Source organism: Panthera onca, chromosome A3, assembly GCF_046562875.1.
Source record: "Panthera onca isolate mPanOnc1 chromosome A3, mPanOnc1 haplotype 2, whole genome shotgun sequence".
NCBI lineage: Eukaryota > Metazoa > Chordata > Mammalia > Carnivora > Felidae > Panthera > Panthera onca.
The window spans coordinates 131,165,709-131,191,800 of NC_138341.1; the positions used below are offsets into that span (position 1 = coordinate 131,165,709).

At 49.4% G+C, this 26,092-nt stretch overlaps 1 protein-coding gene across 5 annotated transcripts in view; it reads left to right on the forward strand.

Annotated features, from left to right (window-relative positions):
- Positions 1–26,092, forward strand: part of TSHZ2 (teashirt zinc finger homeobox 2) — a 453,491-nt gene that overhangs the window by 266,219 nt on the left and 161,180 nt on the right. For 2 of the 5 annotated variants that reach the window (XM_060620487.3, XM_060620480.3), the window contains exon 2: positions 2,018–4,960. In XM_060620487.3, the coding sequence (XP_060476470.2) occupies positions 2,018–4,960 (2,943 nt within the window). Of the gene's footprint in view, positions 1–2,017; positions 7,025–26,092 lie in introns of those variants that run through there. The other 3 variants (XM_060620466.3, XM_060620467.3, XM_060620462.3) reach the window with 2 other exon arrangements.

Here is a 26,092-nt window from a genome sequence, read left to right on the forward strand (position 1 = left end):
TAGTCATTCAGTTCTTTTAAGCTAGGTTTTCTTGCAAGGAATGACCACTTACTAATGGCTGCTCAACTAGACTGAGTACCTTCTGTTTTCATCAAACCAATTTATGGAACCGGAGACCAGCAACACTAGTTTAATGAAAACCCCACTGGTCAGCTTGCTAGGAGAGCAGAAACAGAACAACAGTGACAATAATGGTCAAATCTAGAATGAACACAACCGCCAAGCTCATGGCGAAACCCAGTTTTTACATTGCATCTTGTTTTATGGTGCCATGTCCTTTAAATCGTGGGTTCTTGTCTCCAGCATTTCTCCCCTCCCAAGTGATTACCTACTTAGTGACATTTCCATAAAATGCCACTGCTTAACCTTTAACCTTTGGGTCTCCGCGAAGTTTTCTTATCCTTTAGGTTGGTCATAGAGAGTGGAGCGTAGTGGTTAGACCCACGGACTCTCTCATCAAACAGGCATGTTGTGACGCCACCATACTAACTGGGTGGCCTTGGGCAAATTTCTTAACCTTAGAGCCTCAGTTTTCCCCATCCGTGAAGTGAAAATAATAATAGTTCTTCCATCGTGTGGGCAATCAGACAAAATGGAAGAAGGCATTTGCGGTGGTTAGCAGGGCTCCTGGGAGGTAGCAATTGCTCAATAAACATTCATCTTTACCAGCCACATCAGGAGCCTTTGGAGTTTCTGACTGGAGCTGCCTTACGCCCAACAAACCCCTTTGTCTTCTATTCTAACTCGCTCTGCCTGCCTGTGGGACAGACCTCCATGCATGATCACTCTTTTCCCAGCTTGCTCGCTGGTGAATGGGAACATGGCACCACCCTAGGGTTTCTCCCAGGCACCCACCTGCACTCAGACGGGAGAGAAGAGCACACCAGGAAAACACTGCATTGAGATCACGCAAGCCTTGCAAATCTAAGACTGAATCTCCCTTGCTTTGGTCCCTCTTTAGTTGCATTTTATCCACGAGGCTCTGAAAAGGCCAGGTGAAAGAAATGAACACATGGGCATAAATAGTCACTTTCCCCATCTCTATTGATGGATATTTGCCCATTAATTCCCTCTGCACCCGCTCTCTTGTGCCGCTCTCTCATGCCTTCATTTTCCCTATGCAATTACTGGCCCTAAATCCTCTCAGAGAAGGGAAGGCATGCATCCCCAATAGCATTTTGCATCTACAAATCAAACGTATAATTGGCATCTCATGACGGACACCCACAAATCACAAAGCATTTGAAATTACAGGCACAAGATCGAGAGGGCATTTTCAGCCTTGTCTGAAAAGGTCTTCGTGAACCTGTTTGCGAATAATAGGATAGCCCCCAAATCTCCCATTCCAACACCATTTGCTATTATTTTAAAATCATTATGTTTGCCGAGCTTACGTAATTTTTTAGCTATCGACGGAAGATTTTATTCGATACTCCGTAATCTCTCTTCCTGCCGTGTGACTCTCTACAAATAAAACTTATAACAAAAAGACACCGGCTATCAAAAATATAATGGCAGTGCATCTCAATTACGTGCAAGCACTCAAATAGGATTTATTAAGATAATTGTATGCCAGCATATCCAAGGCTCTCGGTAAACCTTACCATGGAGATGCCAAGGGTCAAATCTAGTTTTCTCGTGAGCCAACGTCCTTCTCCGTAAAGATCTGTTTTTATAGGGTTGAATTCCAGCCCAGCCTTCCTGAAAGTCATACCTATGAATTTAGCCACGGTCCGACTATCAGAGCGCTAGGTATTCCTTAAATGTGAATGTTATTAACTTGGGACTCTAGGCATTTAAAAAGATCTGTGACTCCTGTCAGTTAAAAAAAGGCCTTAGATAGCACACACGGGACACCATTTGGCTTTCTCCTGTGTCCATGGTTTGCAGTTACTAAAAGCATAGATTCGCTCGCTCTTCGATTCGGTATTGGAAGCACTGGCTCCAAGCGGGGAAACTGGGATGGAATACGGGACCTGCCACTATTATTTCATATCCTCCTCTACTTTTCTTGCAGGCTACGCCCAGGAGGAACAGCTGAAGGAAGGAGAGGAAATAAAAGAAGAGGAAGAGGAGGACAGTGGTTCGGTAGCTCCGCTTCAGGGCAGCAATGACCCGGGGACAGACGAGGAGCTAGAAACGGGCCCCGAGCAGAAAGGCTGCTTCAGCTACCAGAACTCTCCGGGAAGCCACCTGTCCAATCAGGACGTGGAGAACGAGTCTCTGCTGAGCGATGCCAGCGATCAGGTGTCGGACGTCAAGAGCGTCTGCGGTCGAGACGCCGCGGACAAGAAAGCCAGCGCGCACCCCAAGCCTCCCAACGAAAGCCACAACTGCATGGATAAAATGACCGCCGTCTACGCCAACATCCTGTCCGACTCCTACTGGTCGGGCCTCGGCCTCGGCTTCAAGCTGTCCGGCGGCGAGAGGCGGCCCTGCGACCCGCGCAACGGCAGCAGCAAGACCGACTTCGACTGGCATCAGGACGCGCTGTCCAAAAGCCTGCAGCAGAACTTGCCTTCCCGATCCGTGGGGAAGCCCAGCCTGTTCAGCTCGGTGCAGCTGTACCGGCAGAGCGGCAAGATGTGCGGGTCGGCGTTCACCGGGGCCAGCCGCTTCCGGTGCCGGCAGTGCAGCGCTGCCTACGACACCCTGGTGGAGCTGACCGTGCACATGAATGAGACGGGCCACTACCAAGACGACAACCGCAAAAAGGACAAGCTGAGACCCACGGGCTACTCCAAGCCCCGGAAACGGGCTTTCCAGGATATGGACAAGGAGGATGCTCAGAAGGTGCTGAAATGCATGTTCTGTGGCGACTCCTTCGACTCCCTCCAAGATTTGAGCGTCCACATGATAAAAACAAAACATTACCAAAAAGTGCCTTTGAAGGAGCCAGTGCCCACCATTTCGTCGAAAACGGTCACCCCGGCCAAGAAGCGCGTCTTCGACGTCAACCGACCTTGCTCCCCCGACTCGACCACGGGCTCGTTTGCGGAGTCGTTCTCCTCTCAGAAGACGGCCGGCCTGCAGCTGTCGTCCAACAACCGCTACGGCTACCAGAACGGCGCCAGCTACACCTGGCAGTTTGAGGCCTGCAAGTCCCAGATCCTCAAGTGCATGGAGTGTGGCAGCTCCCACGACACCCTGCAGCAGCTCACCACCCACATGATGGTCACGGGGCACTTTCTCAAGGTCACCAGCTCTGCCTCCAAGAAAGGGAAGCAGCTGGTGTTGGACCCGCTGGCCGTGGAGAAAATGCAGGCTTTGTCGGACGCCCCAAACAGCGATTCGCTGGCTCCCAGGCCGTCGGGTGACTCTGCCTCTGACCGTGCGGCCTCTACAACCGAGCCGAAGAGAGAGAGCAAAAAGGAAAAACCGGAGGAGATCGGCAAGGACGAGAAAGTCCTGAAGAGCGAGGAGTACGAAGACGCTCTCCAGAAGCCGTTAGACCCTACAATGAAGTACCAGTATCTAAGGGAGGAGGATTTGGAAGACGGCTCCAAGGGCGGAGGGGACATTTTGAAGTCGTTGGAAAACACCGTCACCACGGCCATCAACAAAGCCCAGAACGGGGCTCCCAGCTGGAGCGCGTACCCCAGCATCCACGCGGCCTATCAGCTGTCGGAGGGCGCCAAGCCTGCCCTGCCCATGGGATCCCAGGTCCTGCAGATTCGCCCTAACCTCACCAACAAGCTGAGGCCAATTGCCCCAAAGTGGAAAGTAATGCCGCTGGTCTCTGTGCCCACCAACCTGGCCCCATACACTCAAGTGAAGAAGGAGCCGGACGACAAAGACGAGGTCGCGAAGGAGTGTGGGAAAGAAAGTCCCCAGGAAGAGGCCTCACCTTTCAGCCACTGCGACGGGGATGCTTTCTCCAAGAGCGAAACCCCTTCCGAGTCCAAGAAGGCTGAGCCTTGTCTCCTGAAGGAGGAGGCCAGGCTGGTGGAGGAGGGCGGCGAGCCCGAGAAACGCCCGCCCCTCGAGCCAGCGCACTCCCTCAGCAACGGGTGCGCCCTGCCCACGCGTGCCCCGGCCCTGCCATGCATCAACCCACTCAGCGCCCTGCAGTCCGTCCTGAACAATCACCTGGGCAAGGCCACGGAACCCCTGCGCTCCCCTTCCTGCTCCAGCCCAAGCTCAAGCACAATGTCGATGTTCCACAAGTCGAGTCTCGGCGTCATGGACAAGCCGGGCTTGAGTCCTGCCCCCACGCGGCCGGCCAGCGTGTCCAGGCGCTACCTGTTCGAGAGCAACGATCAGCCCATCGACCTGACCAAGTCCAAGAGCAAGAAAGCCGAGTCCTCGCAAGCACAATCCTGTACGTCCCCACCTCAGAAGCACGCCCTGTCTGACATCGCTGACATGGTCAAGGTCCTCCCCAAGGCCACCACCCCAAAGCCCGCCACTTCCTCGCGGGGCGCCCCCATGAAGCTGGAAATGGATGTCAGGCGCTTTGAGGACGTCTCCAGCGAGGTCTCGACCCTGCATAAGAGGAAGGGCCGGCAGTCCAACTGGAACCCTCAGCACCTCCTGATCCTACAAGCGCAGTTCGCCTCGAGTCTGTTCCAGACGTCCGAGGGCAAGTACCTGCTGTCCGACCTGGGCCCTCAAGAGCGAATGCAAATCTCGAAGTTCACGGGGCTCTCGATGACCACGATCAGCCACTGGCTGGCAAACGTCAAGTACCAACTTCGGAAAACGGGCGGGACGAAGTTCCTGAAAAACATGGACAAAGGACACCCCGTCTTTTATTGCAGTGACTGTGCCTCCCAGTTTAGAACCCCTTCCACCTACATCAGCCACCTGGAGTCGCACCTGGGTTTCCAAATGAAGGACATGACCCGCATGGCGGTAGAACAGCAAGGCAAGGCGGAGCAAGAGATCTCGCGGGTGTCGTCGGCTCAGAGGTCTCCAGAAACCGTAGCTGGCGAAGAGGACACAGACTCTAAGTTCAAGTGTAAGTTGTGCTGTCGGACATTTGCGAGCAAACACGCAGTAAAACTCCACCTGAGCAAAACGCACGCCAAGTCACCCGAACACCACTCTCAGTTTGTCACAGACGTGGACGAGGAATAGCTCTTCAGGTATGGGTTTGCTCCCAGGTGACGGGACAGTAGCCTTGTGAGGAGCTTCTTGTTGGGAGATGGGTCTGCTTAGAGGCAGCTCACGTCTCCCGGTACCAAGAGGACAGGAGCCTGCTGGAGTAGGACTTACTTGCATGAGACACTAGAACGCGATAAGTCCTAGCCGCTCTCCCAATGTCTCCAGATTAGAGTTGGTGAACAGACGGACACGAGTTCAGAGAGTTGGCGCGCGCAGATTTTACCGCCTCACGAGGCGTGATCCCCTTAGGGACCCCAAGGCCCTCCAGCCGAGGCTACACCTCACTTTAATTAATACGTACAGACCCCCCCCCACCACCACCACCACCACGGTCCCGTCTCACCCCCTCGCCTTCCCATAGCGATGCTGATGACGTAGGGAGTGAGTTAAGGCTGAGCAAGCGAATGAGCGTTGCAGAGTTCCTGGGGGCAGCCGCTGTGCAGAGATTTCCTACTCAGCTCGTGGACTTTGCTATTATTGCTTGCAATCGATGCTTTTGGCAGCTTCCTTTCAGCGATCGCTGCTGATACCTGCCCCGCCCGTCCCTCTGTCTATCGCCTCCGTTAGGGTTGCTAGGAAAGGGCATCTGGCCTGTAGTCAGACGGCAGAAAAATATTCACTGCAGAACACTGGGGTGAAGAGAGAGGAAGCTTACTTTCTTCTCTCATCTTTCGGTTTTCTTTAGGATAGACTAATATGAGCGTCGACCCTTAACAAAGATAGATGCACTGCATGCCCTCGAGAGTTTATTTTACCTAAACAAACAAAGGACTTTCCGAACGCCCATTGCCAATGCACATGGGGTCCCGCGGCATCCAGATAATTTGCATCATGTATCATAGAAGTTCTGTGCCTTGTATAGTCACTGGTGCCCAGACTGTCTATGTCACCTCCAAGAAAGAGGACAGAGGCCAAGGTCAAATGCCTTGGCAGTCTTGCCACACCGGCCGTGTCAACTGTTTTCAAGGCTGGGTCTTCACCCAATGCATTCATCTCTCTTTTTTGTATTTTGTCTACTTCCTTTTCTCTCCCCTTCAGCATGACCCCCCCCCCCGCCACATGCTAAGGACCTCCACACATATTCAAGTTGTCCCCCCCACCTCGGGCCGCGCCCCAGACGGGGACCCGACCTGACTTACAGCCTCAGCACTTACCAGTCCAGTCAATGTCACGCTAGGTGACAGCTTAGTTCCTTCAGTTCATTCACAATAAGATACGAACAGCCGATAATACTGTATCCGCCCTCGCCACCCGCCCCCCCCCCCATCGTCAGAGCCTTTGTTTTTAAATAGGAGACTTTCAGATCGAGCCACAAAGGTATGAGCCCTGGCAGACCTCCCAAGCGGAAGGAGGGATATTTATGTGGGTGCGGCTTTGGGCTCACCTCACGTCAGGTGGGGAGAGTTGCCGAGCGTGAGGATGGTCAGGATGAAAGAAAGGGTGGAAATCTGGGCCTGTCCCCTCAGTGAAAAGATCTAAGAGCTTCTGATAAAGGGGAACCCGTCCTGTAGGTCCGATGGCTACGTGGGCGCAAATGAAGACTATTGTTTTGTTTGCATGTTTTTATCACGATAATTAAAATGTGCTACCAGCAGATTCATGTCTTGCTTTCCAAGCATGACTTGTTCAGCTCACACTATTGAAAGAAAAGCCAAAATTCAGCTATTGGATCTCTAAGTGAGCTCGGGGCTTGGCGACATTCTATTTATTTGCTATATAACATTTTAAATCTTATGTAACTTGCTATTATACTTTTCTGGTCCTTGAAAAAGAAAAAAAAAAAAAGGTGGATATATACAGAATACCCAGAGAGAAGAGAGATGTTTCCAATCCCATAGTGGCAGGGTCCAAACCATGGTCAAGAGGACCAATAGGTAATGTTTATTTGTGCTACAATAAAGACCAATTTTCCACCTGTTAGGTTTGTAATCATTCTTTGGGAAAAAAATTAATATCGTTGCCAAAACATCGCGGTATGTAAATAGAGAGATGGGAGAAGAAGAAAGCCTTAGTCAAAATCGGAATCATGCATGTCTGTTCTGAGGAAGCAAAAGTAAACTGATCATTTGGAAAAACCTACACGAAAGGCCCTTAACAAATAAGGTAAATACAAAGACAGGATAGCTCTTTTCTCATCCCTCCGCAGGCTTTGGACTTTTGAAGCACCGTATTACAGAGTAAATCACTATATGAAACCAAAGCTCCGTTCTTATATAAACACCGTGATGCTGTGCTTTCGAGCTAGGATGACAGAAAACCAAGCTTGAGTATTGAAGACTCATTCAAAGCAGTAGGAATGTACGTGTGTGGTGTGTCTGGGTCAATACTAAAGATAAGACAATCTGCCAGAGTAGCTCCCGACTTTGTGCAGAGATGGCTTTGTGATGCTCTGGTCACCTCGGGAGGCATGTCCTCTCTTAGAACAACACTCAGTACGTTGCCCAATGCTTAGAATTATGCATAGATGTTTTTAAACGATCACAAAACGAGATGGCTGTTACCCGGCGCTCTGATTTTAGCTGGTGTGCGTGGTACCACAAGTTGTACCAAATGACACGATGTTTGAGAAAAGCGTGGTCAAGAGTTTACGGAAGAATTGGGAGTTTGCCGTGTCTGTGTTCTCCGCAAGATGCAAATTCTGCCCCGAATTTTCTTTCCTTTCTCAGATAGGTCTTGAACCCTGCACGGTGTTCGGCCAAATAGGAAAGGCGACTTTTCGTTAAAAATTAATTAGACAACCTTACATTGTGCAGCCCTGTTTTAGGACAGAAGTGTTCTAAAACAATTTCAGTCGGTATTTGTACATACCTTTAAAAACCGTATGCTCTCGAGGAACAGAAATTAAACAAAGAGCAAATCAACGAGTCTAAAATGCTTAAAGACTTGAAATTACAGTCATTTCCGTGTAACGCAGCGTGCAAGTTTAGCCGCACACCTCGTCCCGAAATGGGGGGCAAGAATGCATTCGAGTCCAAGAAGCAGCCACCTTTGCTGCGGGCGATTTGAGAAAGACACACTTTCAGGGTGAACAGCATGTAAACTTGCCAAATAAAATACAAGATGTCCAGTTACATGTGAATTTCAGATAAATGACAAGTTTGTAGAATAAGCATGTCCCAAGTATTGCATGGGCCATATTTTTACTAAACAAACAAAAAAAAAATACTCATTGTTTATCTGAGATTCCAATTTAACTGGGCATTCTGTATTTTTATTTGCTAAATCTGGCAACCCTCACAAATGGATTATATGGCATTCTGGAAAGACCGAAGGGGCTGGATTCATTAATGTCTGTAAGAGACATGGCCCTTTCCTTCATCCATTAGAGGAATATTCCTCCCTTCCTTCCTCTTTACCTCCCTCCCTTCCTTCCTCCTTCCCTTCTCCTTCCCTCCTTCCTACCCCCCTCCTTCTTTCCCCCTCCCTCCCTTCCTCCTTACCTCCCCCCTCTTTTCTACTTCCCTTTCTCCTTACCTCCCTCCTTACCCCCCCCACTCCTTTCTACTTCTGTTTCTCCTTACCTCCCTCCTTCCTCCCTCCCTCCCTTCCTCCTTCCTCCCCCCCCCACTCCTTTCTCCTTCCCTTTCTCCTTCCCTCCCTTCTTTCCTCCCTCCCTTCCCCTTCCCTCCTTCCTCCCCCCTCCCTCCTTTCTCCTTCCCTTTCTCCTTTCCTCCCTCCTTCCTCCCTCCCTCCCTCCCTCCCTTCGTCCCTGTTTCCCCTCCCTGAGTCTCTTTCATCTTACAACAAACACTGCTTGTGCTTTTGCTACGCACCAGCCACTCTTCAGCAATGGACGCGTAATGGGGAGCCAGTAGGCCCTCCGATTATAGTAGCCAAATGTGCTGGCCCTGTGGCAAGTGCTTTACAAACATTATTTCACTTTATTCTCACAAACAGCCCTATAAGTTAGGGCTGGATTCCACCGTGTCAGAGGGAAGAGGAGGCAGAGAGATTCCGGGTGAATTCCCACAATCTCGGACCCTCACTCATTCGTGATCACCTACCCAGAAGGCTATCGCTCCAGGCCACGCACCACCCTGATCCCGGGCAATAAACCAGTGACCGGGACGAGACTCTGCCTTGGAGGCTCCCGGCAGGCACACAGATGGGCAGCTCTGGGGTAAATGGTCAGTGGAGCACACGGGAGGGGCGTCTGCCCCATCCCGGGGTGGGGGGAAGCCCAGGAGGGGAATGAATGGTGGTTTCCGAGGCTGCCCAGGATGCATCCACCGTCTCTAAGATCTGGCCCACTTCTGGGTCTATAAAATGTGGACACAGTCCTCCCGTCCTAGAAAACTCTGAGAATTAACGAGGCCTGTGCAATTCTTTCCCAGAAAGCCTGGCAACCGGTAGGTTCACAGGAAAAGTTAGTCCTCCACCGTCCCTGCAGGTTTCCACCACGTTCCTCAGCCGCACCTGCAGCATGTGGGACGCGTGGGCTCTTCCCAGGTGGCCCCGTGGAAGCCTCCACTTGCTACTTGATCATAACGATAGCAAATGACAGCAAAACTCCCACTTCCTGGCCTCTTCCGCGAGCCAGGCATGGTTATTCATATCATTCTAATTTGCAAGGAGCTCTAAGCGTTTCGGGATTTGTCCAAGAGCGCACAGTAAGGGCAGAGGCGGACTCAGCCCGGGACTGCTGGACACTCATCACCTTCTACCGCCTCTCGGCTCCTCCACCGAGAGAGTTTCAGATATTGAAACTGGGGGGGGGGGGGGGGGGCAGGGGGTGCTGGAACTGGCCCGCAGGGTGAAGCAAATCTCGCTCTCTTATGATTTCCTTGTCCTGTCAGGCAGTTGTACATTTGCCATATAGCGTCTAACCAAGGAATGACCCAAATTCCAGGAAAAATTCGCATGTACGGTTTGGCTTGGTTTGTTTTTTTGTTTTTGTTTTTTGGTTTTTTGGGGTTTTTTTTTTGTTTTTTTTGATCACTATCCTGACTCTCACTTGAGGGAAGCAAACTGAGAATTCAGGAACAGGGTCGGCTACAAGACTCGCGTATTTCCAACGCAGCAAGAAACAAATGTGTAGCCTGTTGGAATGCGCTCATTTTATGCAAGCGATCTGGCTTGACTCCCTCGCACATGGCTGGCCCCCCTCTCTGTTGCACTTTCCTCCTCATTGGGACCTTCGAAATCTCAATCCTGACGGGTATAATTTGGTGCTTTAATATAGAGTAACATTATTTTTCATTTACTCCAATCTGCGATCAGTATCATCTTTTCATTTAACCAGATGCAATTCTTTTTTCTTTCGCTAAATTGAAAATCCATGAGCGACAGGGAGTGCAATGTTTTAATTAGCTCATATTTTTTATATGGATTTATGTCTTTAAAATACATTTGTGTAATTCTTCAGCTAAATTAAAAACGTCTTTCCGCGAAAGTGAGGAGGGGAAAATAAAGAGCTGAATTGTGTCATTAGCTTAGGTAGATACAGATGGGGAGAAGGACTTTGTGGGGGGCCACACGCGCGATCACCAGATCTTCTGCCTGGGCCGAGGCTGAACTTGCCCCTGCACGTAACAAAGTCTTTGTCTATAAAGATTTCTCGAAAATGGCTAGAGGAGGGATTTTTTTTTTAAAGGCCCCTCGTAAGTAAACAAGCAGCTACCTTCAGTGAACGAATTCGAAACCGAACCAGCCGCCAAACAAAACAGGCGGAAAAAAAAGAAAAAGTCATAATGATAAACAGTTTCCCCTGCATTTCTCTCTTTGTCTTTTTTTTTTTTTTTTTAACTATCAAGTTTAAAGCTTTCCACGGTGCTTTTTTTCTACTTTATAGAAGACAAGTGACATTCTGTGGTAAATGGGAAGAAGCACCATGCAGAACTGAAATCTCTCTAATGCACTGACACTAACTTGCCCTCTATTGTTGGCAACGAGCAGGCACTCATGATTGTTCATCAAACAGCTCCTAATGCAGTTAAAGCATTCAGCTATAATTTCTCCTTGCATTTATAATTACTGTCATAGACTGCACACCTCGGTGAGCAGATTAAAGCTATAAACTATTTAGCCACGGCTCTAAGACGAGGAACTTGATTTGTCTGGCAGGAGTTATTTGTTAGGGATCCTGACACTTCACATAAAAATGACTCAACTTGATGAAGAACAATGCAGTTTTAGCAATGCAGGGATTTTAAATCAGTCTCGACGCCACGCCCTGCAAGACTCGCAGGGCAGTTTGTGGGATGATATGTAGGCCACGGAGATCATGTTAAGGAGACCACAAGAGGAGGTGGGGGGGGGGGGGCTGCTTTCTTTCCCCGACTCTCCCCTCTGAGAGAACAGTTTGTTGCAAATCAGGGCATGTCATGTTCTCCCATGAAATCCAGGGTGAATGTCACATGAGGCTCGCCTGGCGGGGAAACGGGATGCCAGGAGCTGAAGGCGCCCATCACCTCTGGGGACTTTAGAGAACTTTGTGCTGCTGTTGAGAGCACACACCCCACCCCGGAGCCCAGGCGGCCGGGGCTATGTGGAAAGTGGTGGTGGTGGTTTTCTCCTGGAATGGTCTTTATTTCTTCGGGTTTTTTATTCTTTTTTATTTTTATTTATTTTACTTGCAGGAGATTCAGCATATATTTGGGGCACAGAGGGCATTCCGTTTGGGGTCATCTAGCGATGCTGGGGAAAATTCAAAACCAAAATCCGTGTTCAAGTTGACGAGAAAGACTGGCAGAGACTGGGTGGCAGTAAATACAGTTCCTTCCTTCTGCAGTTCGTGTGGAGGATTAGCGAAAACAGTGCCTGGGCAGAGCTCAGCGCTGGGTCTGGCCCGCAACGCGAGCCCTTGATGAATTTCATTCTCCTCTTTATTTCCCGCCTTGATCACCTACCTCAAAAAAAAAAAAAAATCCCCTTCTGTTTGCTTAAGGCTTAAATCAAGATGTGGGATGGATTGTGCCATTTTATTTGAAGAAAGAAGGAGAGCCTATGTGTACAGATTTAATTAAATCAGCTCCAGGCGGTGGCGGGGGTGGGGGGCTGGGGGTGAGCAGTGGCGGGGGAGGCAGTGGAATGGAAGCGTCCGGTGGTGTTCGGGGGGCCCCGAGAAAGCACGGAGCATCGCAGTACCGTGCATCTCTTCCCCTCTGACTTCTGCTTTGCCTCTGTGCCCCCAGCTACCTTGAAAAATTCCACTTGCTCGAGTTAAAAATCACCAGTGGCTGGGCCATGCTTAGCAAGGTCTGCGCTGGAGTTTCAATGCGGATAATGATGGGGACGAGGTTGATTAAAGGTGGTAAGAAGCAAAGTGCTTCAAACAGTGCTTGGCTGTGTCCGCTACCACTATTGTCCTTGTCGCGATCGATACTGACAGAGGATTGACATTTATGGCACATTTACGGTGTCCCGCTCTTGTACTGGGTCGTCCCCACATATTGTCTCCATCAATCTGAACCCAAAACTCTACAAACAACTCTGACGGTCACCCAGCTCACAGGTGAAGAAACCAGCCTCAGAGAGGTGACGTCATCCCCAAGATCACAGCGAGCGCCGGCTGCAGGGCTGGAAACCAAGTGTGGGCGAATGAATGACTTCCCTCCCTCGAGCCACGATTTTGGCCGAAACGTCTCTCAGCCCCTTTCTGGCATCCCCTGCGTTAAATTCCATCGGGCGCTGCACCAAAGTAGGAAAAGTGTGAGATGGGAACCCCGTCCCTGAGTTCTTGGCAAGTTACTTTGCCCTTTGAGGGGCAGGGGGAGGACAAAAAGAAAAAGATATCAGTATCCCAAAAGCCCAAACCTTTGAGACAACTTCCTGCCACTGGGGCCCTCCAGCATATTGGCAGTTTCACCATGCATGGGTTTATCTGGTATTTTTTCATCTATGGAGGGAAAAAAAAAAAAATGATGTTTCAGGTTATGTTATTTTCAATGCTACATTACTCGATTTCACAGTCAAATAATTCTATTTTGGTTCACCAGAGGTTTTTGTCATGTTTAATTGTTTATGACTCCCTCCTCCCCCATATTTGCTGCATCCCCCTGTGCTACCTTCTGGTGCATTCTCTGGTGTGCGGTAACCATGGAGATGGGTCCCTATTGGGTAGCATTTGCTCTGGCTTAGAAGTCAAAGGACCAATCAGGACCTCATTATCCCAGAAATGTAAGAGAATGAGAAGTGGGAGGATGCCGGAGTGGAGGGGAGGCCTGTCACAAAGTCTCGGGACGCAGGGACGTCCTGATGCCTGGAAATCTCAGGAGGGAGGCGATAGGGCAGCTAAACTCAGGCAGACGTCCGTGGGCTCTGGAGCCACTGAAGCCTGGGTCCCAGGACCACATCTCCGCTTTCTAGATGAGGGACCTAGGGCAGGTCACGTCACCTCTCTGACCCTCAGAAAGCTCTCTGTCAAGTGGCTGCATGACGGCTGCCTTCACGTAGTCGTAAGAGAAATTGAAAGCAAACCTGCGGAGTCTCTTCCTGGGACAATACCAGGCACCTAGAAATCCTCAAAGAGAGCTACTCTCATCATCGTTAAAATGTAGCCGCCCTAGAATCAAGAGTGGGCTCATGTGTCTCAAGATTTTAATAACCGCGACAATTGCAATGATAACGTGCTGGAAGCAAGTCGCATTGTGTGGCTCGGGAACGTCCATCTGGGGAAGACAAATATGAAAATGTGCCTCGTGCAGTAAACATGTGTTGGGGGCTGCGGTCGGTGCAAGGACTACGGTGATAAGCGACACAGAGGCCGGCTCTGCCCTCAGAACACGGACAGTCCATTGCAGAGGAAGGACGTCACATCACCAAGACTTACGCTGAGCTCAGTGCTATTCCAGGGGAAGTACTCATCCCGTGGGAGACAAGAGGGTTCAAGGGCATCTGACCAAATGAGCAGAGATCTAGGCTGCCTGGAATGAGAAAAGGAGGCAGCCGGTGGAGAACGGGGAGGCCCCCGTGGTTAAAAGGAATGACAAGAGGGAAGCCTTGTAAGTGAAGTCGAGTGGGAGGTCCGTTCCAGAAAACGCACACGGTTCAGCATGGTTAGAGCCGTGTTTTGGGGAGAAGAAGGCAGAGAGGGGATGCTGATGGGGCCGAGAAGCCGGTTGATACACATGTGATGGCTCCTGCTCAGGTATATAAACTTATCATTTGAACCTCCGAGATAGATGTTCAGAACAGGTTTGCTTTATTGAAGTATGTGAACATCGTTTTCATGAAGTTGACTTTGTAGGGCTTTGAAGTGGTGAAGCCCCGGACTCCCCGCGAAGCCTTTGGTTTATGAGGTAGAGGTGACAGCCGCCTCTAAGGTCCAGGAGGCTGGGGGCTGCACCTGATTAGCTCGTCCATGCAGACTCTATAAATATTGGAAGGAAGGGAGGGGGAAAGGGACAGTATCTAGGAGGTGATCATAACCTTCTTTGACATCCGCCATGTGTGAAATGACAATAATGCGCGTGTCGCTCGTCAGTGAGGCAGATGGAATAGATAAAGCGCGTGAAACCCTGAGCACAGAGCGCAGCACGATAGAAGCCCCAAGTGAAGGAAGGCGTCTTCGGGTTCTGTGCAGCCCGGAAAAGTACGAGAAGGTGAGAAACATTCCCAGCCAACCCACTGTCGAATGATTTGCCCAGAGGAGTAACATTGTCACGAGGGCTAAGAAATGCCTTTTTTCAAGGTACGCATGCCCATGGGAACAGAGTCAATAGACGCCTGCAGGTGAATGAGTCAAAACCATCCCGCATTCTCTGTGGCAGGACGATCAGAGACCTTCGTTCGATTGTCCTTTAATTCATGCTCTTGGAGAAGTTGCTATGTGCCAGGCTCTGTCCCGAGTGCTGGGCTACACCCCGAGAAGAAAAGAAACCCAGATCTTACATTCTAATTGGAGAATACACATTGATAATAATACTAACGGCTCGTATCCTCGGAGCCCCAGGAAAGCGGGTCTGCCAAGGAAATACAGCGTAGTGTGAGAGACTATGACGGGGCCACCTACTTTAAACAGAGGGGGATCAGGGGCGGAAAATGAGGATGTTGAGAAGGAGACGGTCACCTGACAAATTGAGGGCAGAACATCCCAGGCAGGAAAACAGAAGGGTTGGTGCATCTGATTCAGAGAAAGGCCAGTGCGGAGGGCCGGAGCTGGAGGGGTAGGGGAGTGTTTGGAGTGGGGTGAGGGCATGAGGCAAGCCAGGGCTTTGTCGAACATCCTCAGAACTTTCTATTTTGTTCCTCCTAAGTGCCATGAGAAGTCATTGAGAGAGTTTAAGTAGGCAAGGGCATGATCTACTTCATCCTTCAAGGACCTGAGCGGTTACTGAGTGTAGAATGGGTGAGACCGGTCAAGGGCAGAGGCAGGAAGCCAGTGACAGGTGAAGGGAAAGACGACGGTGATCTGGAGGAAGTGGGGGGGCAGCAAGCATGGAGAAGTGGCTTCTGGGGATTCCAGGCCACTTGCAACCACGCTTGTCTGGAAAGGAGAAAGGATGTCAAACAGAGACCTGTAGAGCATTAAGACACATGTGGCTCTGTACTGTGGGGCCCTCGGTGGGCGTCTAGCTACAACTGCTCTTCCTGAATCACCCCTGGACCGCCCCCAACTCCTGAGGGAGTCATTACAGCCTGTTTCCCGAGGAGAACCCATTTCTTGACAAAAGTACGCCGCGATCTCTACGCTTCTCCAGAAATTATGAAGCACAAAACAAGAGGTCCCTGCTGTGCCTGCCTTCCTATTTTTCAATCCTAATTTAATTCTTCTCTCCATTCTGTAATTCAGCCCCCCTCTCTGAGCATCAACCCTAGGTGGTCCCAACTCCAATGGAAGATTTACCGGCGAGATGAGATGGAGAAACACATTGTTTTTTCAGGATGATTTAATGACCTTTTTGGCATCTCCATGACGGCTAAAATCTTGTGTAATTATTCCGTTTGGCAGCCGAGAGTTCTGTTGATCAGAGGAAGGCTGATGCAGATGTCAAATGTCAATAAATTTGCAATCCATAATTGCAACCACTTGATGCGGAGCAGACTGGGAAAAGGCTTGGTCACAAAGCCACGGAAGGTTGGACCAATACAGGCACCAAAGTAGCTTGAGCATTACACATGCAAAATCCTTCCCCTATCTTTCCCTCTTGCACCAGCTCACTTTCTCCGTCCCTGCCTTTCTTGTCTGCCCTGCCCCCCTCCCACCACGCCCCGCATCTGTCACTGTCGCTATCCCCTTCCCTGGAGATCGGTGTGCTGCACATTCAACTGTCCAAAGTCTTCTGGGCCCATCTCCACCCAGAGCCAGCGACGCTGTAAACGCAGCGGTAGGTTCTTCCAGAGAATCGCCATAAGTTCTTTTTGATTGTGCTGTTCAGCTCTGTTTGGCCCTTGCTGGAGATCAAGCATTGATTTTTTTTCTGCCTTGCTTGCTCTCCGACAGCATGGTTTATATCGGAAAGGTCTGTGTCAGGAATTAGAGAATGTTTGTAACAATGGGGAAAAATACCCTAATATAAATATACCACTTGTGGGCATGCACTTTGACAAGTGCGGGTGAACTGGAAGATGCTAGAAAAGCTCTGAAGTCATGGAAACATGTAACAGAGGCATTTGTTTTAATGACTCATCTCATTCCTTGAGCTCACCTTATCAAGTTGTAACCTCTGAATCTCTAAGTTCCTAGTTCAAAAATGCAGAGTCTCCTCTGTCCTCGTGTTAATTTTTAAATTATATATCATCGTAGAGAGGCCCTTGTGGTGCACATGATGAGCCATTTTCGCATCTGAAATGGGGAATTATAACCGAGCATTAGCGATTGCTTATAAATCACCACGAGCAAAGTGGCATCTGTAACCGCACGGTATGAGCTGGGGAGACACGCAATGCAGGAGAAAGGGGACTTGGAAAGGACAAGGTGATTTGCAAGAGAGGAGGCTGCAGGCTGCGGATCACAAATGCCTCGGTGCCAGTCCCCAGGACCCCGGGGGACCCGACCCTTTCCTTTGGCTTGCAACCATTTTTTATTTTTAAGTGGAAAATGTCTTGGCGGTTGAGAAGTGGTCCTAAGGCTCCCTAAGAATCAGCAAAAAGGCAGTAGGACATGTGAATCTGAGGCATCATTTTTGCCAGACAACTGGAACGTGAGCCAGGCACGGGCCTGGGGAAGACGTGCGCGAAGTAACGTGTCCACCCTCGCTGGAGAGCACGGGAGGGGTTTTGTGGGTCAGGCTGCTTGGGTTTGAATGCAAGTTCCACTGTTCCGTAGCGGCAAGGGCAGATGCCTAACCTCCCTAGGATGCAGGTTCTTTATCTCTAAAATGGGGATAACTGTCCTCCCTCGGGGCTCCATAGACAGGATTGCAGGAGACAATCTAGGTAATGCTTCGAGCCAACGGTTCTCAAACCTGAGAACCCTCTGGAGGCCTTGCTAAAATCCAGGTGGCTGAACACATCCCCCTGAGTGTCGGATCCCTTGGATCTTGGGTGGGACCCGATCATTTGCATTTCCAACAAATTCCCAGATGATAGCAGGATGCTGATCCAGGGACCGCATTTTGAGACCCACTGCGTTAAGCCCAGTACCTGGCGTGTTGTGAGTGCTCTAAAAAAATGTTTGCTTATATTAGCTTTAAGTCAGTCTTTGCGCCTGTCTGACACGGTCCTATGTGAACAAGAACATGAACTCTACGGAAGGTCCTGGCTTGGTATACAAAATCAAGACCGAAAGGGTGAGACCATCCAGATTGTCACTTAGAGGAGGCAACAGAGAGCAGAAGCTGGCAACCAGAGGAGAGAACCAAAATCCAGGGAAGCAGAAGGCAGCCCAGAAGTATAGAGGAGTCTGCCGAGATCACTTATTAAAGGGATAGACAATATCACTTCAGTTGTCTCTGCTGTGTCAGGAGGAGTTTCCCATCTCAAGAGCCTTGATTGGCAGTCAGGGGACTAGGTCCTCCTCTTGGCTTCGCTTAGTATCTTCCTTAACTCTGAAAAGATGGGCCGTAAAATTATTTTGGAAACAATCATTAAAACTGTTCAGCATGCTAACTCTAAATTGCATTTATCAGAATCTGTTATTTATAATCGACTGCAGACCAAGTCAAACTTAATTTAGTAAACCAGGGAATTTGCCAGTGCATCCAAGGATAGAGTTGGTTTCATGCGCGGATGAATCTTGGGTTCAAAGGATGGATGTCATTGGAACTTGGTCTTCCCTCATCGCTCAGCTCAGATTTCCTCTGTTTTGTCTTCATTTTCAGACAAACAGCAAGATTGCCTGGACCAGCACCAGGGTTCTAGGCCATCCCAGCTTAGGGGTGTCAGTAGAAAGAGTGCTGTTTACCAGGAATGCCATCTGTGGAGACTGAGTTCAGTTGGCCTGTGAGGTCACAATATGTGTGAAGCAATGCCTAAGACTGGGAAAAATGGGATGTTGTCTCTTCAGCGTGGGTCAGGTGCACACTCCTGGAAGCATTGGGTGGGGTCGTCATGTTACAGCTTGGGCTGAGATTGGGATGCCCAGGGGGGTTGTGGGGGCGCAGATGACTCTGAATCCAGCTCATCTTAGTCAAGCTTGACCTAGGCCATCCCTTCGCTGTCCTGACACCTACCAATTTTTCTTATTCTGAATGACAGTGAGTGGTCCCATTATCCCCCTGCTGTCCCCGGCTTAGGATCGATGGACCTTCCTCTTTCTCTCCTCTTTCCCACCACTGTCCATTTCATCACTAATATTTTTATCGGACCTCCATACCACTACACCTGTTCGACCTCGGTTTCTACGGCCGTTCAGTTCACTGAAGCACGCCCTATCTCTTGGCAGGACGCAACTCACCACCAGGCGCCAGTTTACTCGGTCCATGACTGCCAGATTAAAAGTCCCAATTCGGACCTCACAGCGTAGTGACAAGGGCTTCTGTTTCATGAGTGTTTCTTCTGCCCAAGGGACCTCAAATACAGTCTTTCTGATCCTTATATTAACCATTCTCATCATTTAAATCTCAACTTCAACATCATCTTCTTCAAGAACTCTTCTCTGAAGATCTAAGTCAGGAGTCATCAAAAGCTTTCCGTAAAGGGCCAGATAGGAAATATTTTCCGGGTCACAGCCACACAGTCCCTGTCACAACTACTCAACCTGCCCTTGCAGCGTAAAGGCGGTAATAGGAAATGTGTAAATGAAGAGGTGTGGCTATATTCCAATAAAACTTTATTGATGGACACTGATGCTTGAATTTCATATAGTTTTCATGCATCGTTAAAAAGAAAAGTCATTCTTCTTTTGACTCTTTCAACCATTTAAAAATGTAAACACCATTCTTAGTTTATGGGCCCTGCAGAAACAGGTGGTAGGCTGGATTTGGCCCACAGGCCATAGTTTGCCAAGCCCTGATCGAAAGCCATCCAACACCCTCAAATGCCTCTTTCCCATCACTTGATTTCCTTTATCAAATTTACAACTATCTGATAGTACGTTATTGTGTATTTTCTTACATCTCAGCACCATACTAGGCCCCAAGTATATAGCAGTGAACAAATGGACCATTTCCCTCCCTTTGGAGGATCTTATAGAAAGAGAAAGACAAGAAACAAGAAAACAACTTAGTAAGCAAGATCACTTCAGGTCCCATGAAGGAAATAAATAAAGTACTTAAGGGCCTGAATGGCAGTAGTGTTCATTTACTTTGGGTGCTCTTCGAGGAGTGACAGCTGAGATATGAAAGACTGAGGGAGCCAGTCCTGCAATGAATGAAAAGAGGATGTGAGACAGGGACAGCAAGTGCAAAGGCCCTGAGGCGAGTAAGGGCCGGGAGTACTGAGGGAAATTGAAAGAAGGCCGGTGTTGCTGGAACTCTGTGAGCTCAGAGAGAAATAAATTTGAATACTTAGCCCAACTCAAATGTGCAGGCCACAGTGATGAGTTTAGATTACTCGAGGTTCATTAAGGGGATCTAAATAGGGGAAGGGCATGATGCAGTTGGCATTTCTAAAGATGATTCTGGCTTCCACGTGCAGAATGAATCACCTGAATGTGCATGTGAGGGTGACTTCCTTTTCTTAACAGGAAGCTCCCTGAACATCTCACACATGGAACCTACACATATGAAGCCCCCAAGAAAAGCGCCGTGAAATTAACGCATTAATTAAAACCATTAACACGGCATAGCTTTTTCTTGACCCCTTGACATCAAGGCTCTTTACAGCCAGGTTCCTGAAGCAGGTCGATCTATACCATAAAATTCAAAAATTATAGCTTATAACAGAAAGTGACCTCCCATTACATAATGTGGCAAAACAAGCAAATTAATACCAGAGGCAATAAATGTCTAGGCACTAATGCGGCTTGGGTGTGAAATATGTTCCCATGGCTTTGGGAGTACAGATTCAAAATGAAGATCAGATTACCCAGCGCCCGTCGTGATGTAGCACCTGACTTCTAGCCCCAGCTGGCTTTTACATTCTTCCTCACCAGCCAGTCAACAGATAGTTTTGAGTCTCTGCCACGTACAGGCACGAGGAGCCAGAAATGAGCAAGGCGGAGAGAGAGGGTCTCTACTCCTCCCGGAGCTTATGTGCTGGCTGGTGACGATGGAGGGAACCGCGGCCAATAAACCAAGGCAGGAACTCAATAGCAGAAGGCTACTTTAGAGGAGCGGGCAGGGAAGGTCTTTCTGAAGAAGTGACATTTTTGCCCAGGCCTAAAAAGTGAGGAGCAATCGATCAGCCACCTAGTCAAGGAAGGAGGACACCAGGCAGAAGGAACCGCGTGTGCAGAGTTCCTGAGGTGGGAAAGAGCTGCGTGTGTTCAGAGCACTATCTTGCACGGCAGTCAGCAGATCTGTTTTCTCACAAGACCAGAGAGCAAACACTTGAGGCTTTACGGGACGTGTGGTATATCTCACAACTACTGGACTCTGACATTCCACCACAAAAGCAGCGATAGATGATACAGTGACGAGTAGGTGTGACTGAGTACCGATAAAGTTTTATTTCCACAACCAGGCGGAGGGCCGGATTTGGCCCACAGGCTGCAGTTTGGCAGCCCCGGGTCTAAGAGGATGGCATCTTGGGGGCAGCTTCCAGAAGCAGACCCTGGTATGAAGGTGCCTGGACCAGTCATTTCTTAGGAATGTGCCCCCCAGAGGAGACTGATAAGAGAAGGGGAGAAAGCCAGGCATGCGTGTGATTTCAGGGAAAGTCCCAGCCTCACTGTGATCCCACAGGGAGCTAGATGGGCTTCATTACGCTCCCGGATTCGACCCCTCTGGAGACAAGGGCTGGGCTCTGGTACCCTGACCTCAGTCCGTCATTGGTGAGGGGTCATCCCAGGCAGGGAATCAGCTTGAAGGCACTGAAGACACGCTGCGCGTGCGGTCAAAGCACGTGTGCCTGTCGGAAGGGAAAACACGCAGAAGGGAGGAGTGAGGCATCACTACAGTGCTGTCCTCAGACGGGCTTCCCTGTGTCCAGGTTCTCGCCCCATCTGAGAGTGGGGATGAGTCCCCGCAGAAGCTCCTCGTTGCAGCTGGCAAACGACACAAATCACACGCCCTGACACAGGAACGCCACCTTCATACACGAGGAGCAGCGCACACGGCAGCCGGCTAACCATTCTGCATTTATTCCTTCTGGCCTCCCGCCTGAAAGGAGCAGCTAGACAGCACGTGGGGCTCGGTCCAAACTCTGGCACCCGTAAGTGGTGGCCCCCTCAGCAGGTTGCCGACCTTTCGGAGGTTCAGCTGGCAGATGTGAATTCAATACTGTCCATCTTGGAGCCCCCGTTCTGCCCTCAAGACTTGGCCTACAGTCAAACCTCAGTTTCTTCTTCCATAAAACTTAAAGCCTGATGGGAAGGTTAAATGAGAAAGAGATAAGGAAGCTCCTAGCACTCTGCACACAGTAGGTGCTCAGTTGGTGCCAGTTACCACTCCCTCCTTGATTTGCACGAAAAGGCTGTTCATCTGTGTCTCTGATGACTTTCTTTTTTTTTTAAATATGAAATTTATTGTCAAATTGGTTTCCATACAACACCCAGCGCTCATCCCAACAGGTGCCCTCCTCACTGATGACTTTCAACAGCCTATTCCCCATATACTTGCTTTGGTTACCCCCCGCCCCCCCCCCCCCCCCCCGATCTCAGCTACAGACTCCTGGAGGCCTTTTGCCTTGTTCCCTGGACAAATCTTTCCCAGGACTGACCTGAGCCTTTCCGAATATCAATGCTGATCTCTCTCACTATCCAATCAACAAACATTTACTGAGCGCTTATTATGTGCCAGGCACCGCTGAAGCCCCAAAGATACAGGCTTTAGTAACAATGAGCTAACATTGAGTAGGTTCCCACGTATTCTCTCCTTTCAGCCTCCCCAAATCCCTAGAAGCAGCTTCCACCCTGAATCCCCATTTTGTAGGGCCAAAAACCGAATGTCACAAAGGTGATCATACAGTTAGGAGGCAGCAGAGCCAAAACTTGAATGTACTTTTGACCGACTCCCCGAGCCAGAACACGGGCACTGTCCTGATCCCCCGAAGGAAATAAAGGCTGACTTACTGAACACATACGATGTCCACGGCCCTCTAGACCTTCTTGTCTGATCATCATCATATCCTTCCTGCCAGCATGCCAGATGTGTCCCTGGAATCACCCCATTTTGCCAATGAGGTACCCAAAACCCACAGAAGTTGTGATTTAACCATCACACAGCCTTAGTAGGGCTTGGGTTGAAACCCGAGTTTTGGGGCACTCGTGTGGCTCAGTCAGTTAAGCATCCAACTCTTGATTTCAGCTCAGGTCATGATCTCACGGTTCATGGGTTCAAGCCCCACATTGGGCTCAGCACTGACAATGTGGAGCCTGCTTGGAATTCCCTCTCTCCTTCTCTCTCTCTCTCTCTCTCTCTCTGCCCCTATCCCACTCATGCTCTCTCTCTCTCTCTCTCTCTCTCAAAATAAATAAACTAACAAAAAAAAAAAAGCAGAAGAAGAAGAAATCCCAGCTTTGTTTGATTCTAAGGCCTGGGGAGTAGACTTCTATGTTTTTTAAATTACCGCCCCCCAAAAAATGCAGAAATAAAATAATAAGAATGAACATATATGGTGAGCTGGCTATGTGCCAAATGCTGGGGCTTAGCACTTCTCTTCTTTGGCTTCTTTAAGCTTTAACCCTGTGGAGTAGGTGATACTCGTATGCCCATCTTGCAGATGAAGAAATAGAAAGGGAGCAAGGTGACGTCCTTCATCCGGGCCACCCAAGCCTTACGTGACGGACGCACAATGCAATGGTAGATGAGCATGCCTCCCCCAGACAGCTACGAGCAGCCCCGCTCCCACTTCAAGGAGGCTTCCCTGAGCAGCTGCCCGTGGCCCGGGCTCATGAAGAATGAAGAAAAGCTCATAGTCCCCTGCTGCATAGGAAGCGAAGGGCGTGAGTGTGGCGTCACGATCCGCGTGGAGCCAGCAGAGGCGATGGGGGGAAAGGCCAACATGCACGCGGCCGTCGCCCGGGCTCGGCGTTAAGCTCCCGACCCGGGCGCCCAGGGCAGGGGCTGTCTCCTCCTCCCACTCCCTCATCCACAAGATCTCCGCCACTCGCGACAGCGTGAGATGTGTAGCTCGGGCGTGTTGAGAGCCGAGCGCGCCTGTTCGGCGTCGCTCCTTGGGCGTTGGACCGCCGCCTCCATTTCAGTCACGTCTGCCCATCTTTTTCAATCTAATGAACTGCAACCATCAGTGCAACTTAAGTTGGGCTGTCTGTTCGTGCATAGTTAATATTAAAAATGTACTAACAGTGTGGCTGAGAAATCAAATTATGCACATAAATATGCTGGCATAGCAGAGGCGGCGGCAGGAGCTGAAGTTAGCAACACTGATGCCGGTTCACATTTGCAAATCTCCCGTCAATCTGTCATTAAACATGTTATCAAATGATGATAAGTGTATGCTTCTTGCTTGCATTGGTGAGCCGATTCCCGATGTTGATGCGCATTAATGGGATAATACGCATTAACATAGTTGTGCTTGGATGAACACAAAACATTTTTTATCTGTCTCAGTTTGTTTCCCCCTGTGGCCCCCAAGTAAGTGTTTTGTGTTATCAAATTGCCAAAAAACTGGGAAAACATATTACTTTTAATTAGCAAACCTTGGTGGTGGGGTTTTTTTTCTCCCTAGCCCCCACCCCTCCATAATTCCTGTGTACTGGCAATAAAAGAGAGAGACAGAGAGAGAGAGAGAGAGGACCTCCACTGTCTTCTTTCAGTAAAACGATTAATGTCAGAAACTCAGAAGCTGGCAATTATGCTCTGTCTTAATGCACTGGCCTTTCATCTGGGGCCCTCGCTCTTGACAGGTCTGATCGCTTCAGTTCAGTGATATGAAAGGCAGCAGAGGAAATGAGCGTAGACATCCCGGGTCCGTCACGAGGGCCAGCACTGAAATGCGGTCCTGGCTGTATAGCCTGACGCCTCTCAGTGGAGTCACAGGCGAGGGAGACAGGTGGCGGCCCCACGCATTGCCCAGACTTATGGGTGTCACAGTGCTGAGTGGGGAAGGTATAACTACAACCATTTTCCCAAACTTGGGAGCTGAGAAAACGTGCAAGCCCCCAAGCGATTAAGAAGAAGCCAAGCGATGTCCCTTTCCCTGATGACCAGGCACCCGCTCGATCACAAAGATAAACGCCAACATAGACATGGATTTTGTGTTGCAATATTCATCGGAAGTCTGTTCTCCCGGTGACCCAAGATAGAACTGGATTAATTGTTTTATCCGAATGAAAGTAACACTTAGGAATTCTTGAATGAATGCTCAGGGCCTCATGGTCTAAACGCTGGGCCAGTTCAATATCTGAGAAGAGGTGCTGATGCCTAACTTGCTTTGTGAAACGGTGTCCTGACACATCAGGGCTCTGTTCTTTCACAAGAGCTCTGCCCGCACACCTTTGAGAGCTGATTAATCCATTCATTCCACATGGGTGTATTGGACACCTACTGTGTGCAGACAACACTGTGGACTCAGGGAAGACCCATAAACATGATCTCTGTCCTCATGAAGCACACGCTATTGGGGAAGAATATATATATATATTTTAAAGTCCCTACGCAACGGTTAATTGATCTCCATTAATAAAAAGTGCAAGTGGGGGAAGAGGGGGTGTGATTAGTGTACCGTCGACTTCCCAAGCTCCACGGAAAGCATTCTCTGCCATTAATAATGCCAGAAGGTTATTGTGTTTGGCCTTCCAGGATCCTTGTTTACATGTGTTTTAAAATTAACATTGACTTCTTGCCATTTGGTTTGTTCCTAAGTGGGGTGAGCGGCGTATTAATGATTAGAATTATTGTTGCTGTTATGAATGTGCTAATTAAAAGGAAGTTCTGTCACGTGGCTTTGTGAGGCAAGCGCGAACCTTTGCAGTTGGAGACGTTAGGACTGGGAACATGGAGAAGAAAGTGTGAAATCGTAAAGAAAAGATGGAGTTCGGGGTAGGGGAAAGAGTTCTCAAGGCTCTCACAATCCTCTGTTGTTCATTACTTTGCAGGGCATCTCCCTACCCAGGACACGGAGAAAATCCACTTGTGTTTTGAGTGGGGATGTCCCCTTCTTGTTTTCTTTGTCTGAGGCTGGAGAGAGCTAGCGCCTCTGGGACCTGAGCCCTAGGGACATCTTGTCTTCCACAAGTTCATTCAGATATGTAACACTTCTGAACTGAAAAGCAGGTGCCAGACTCTTGGCTGGACATTGACGATGCCAACAAGACCATTTACCGCCCCTCCCTTGAAGGATGCATGACACGGGGGACAAGGAGAAGAAGTGAATGCACAATTTCATTGCCTGAGCATGAGCACCATGATGGGGGCCGTACAGGTACCCATGAGAGGGGCACTAAACGCCACCGGTAGCAAGAACAAACTCTTTCTTTACACCATCAATAAGCATTTATTTAAAATATCCAACATACTAAACTTCGTCAGAGGTCAAAATGGATGTAATAATCGGAAGTGCTTGTATTTATTGAGAAATTATTTGGCACTTGACCTCCACC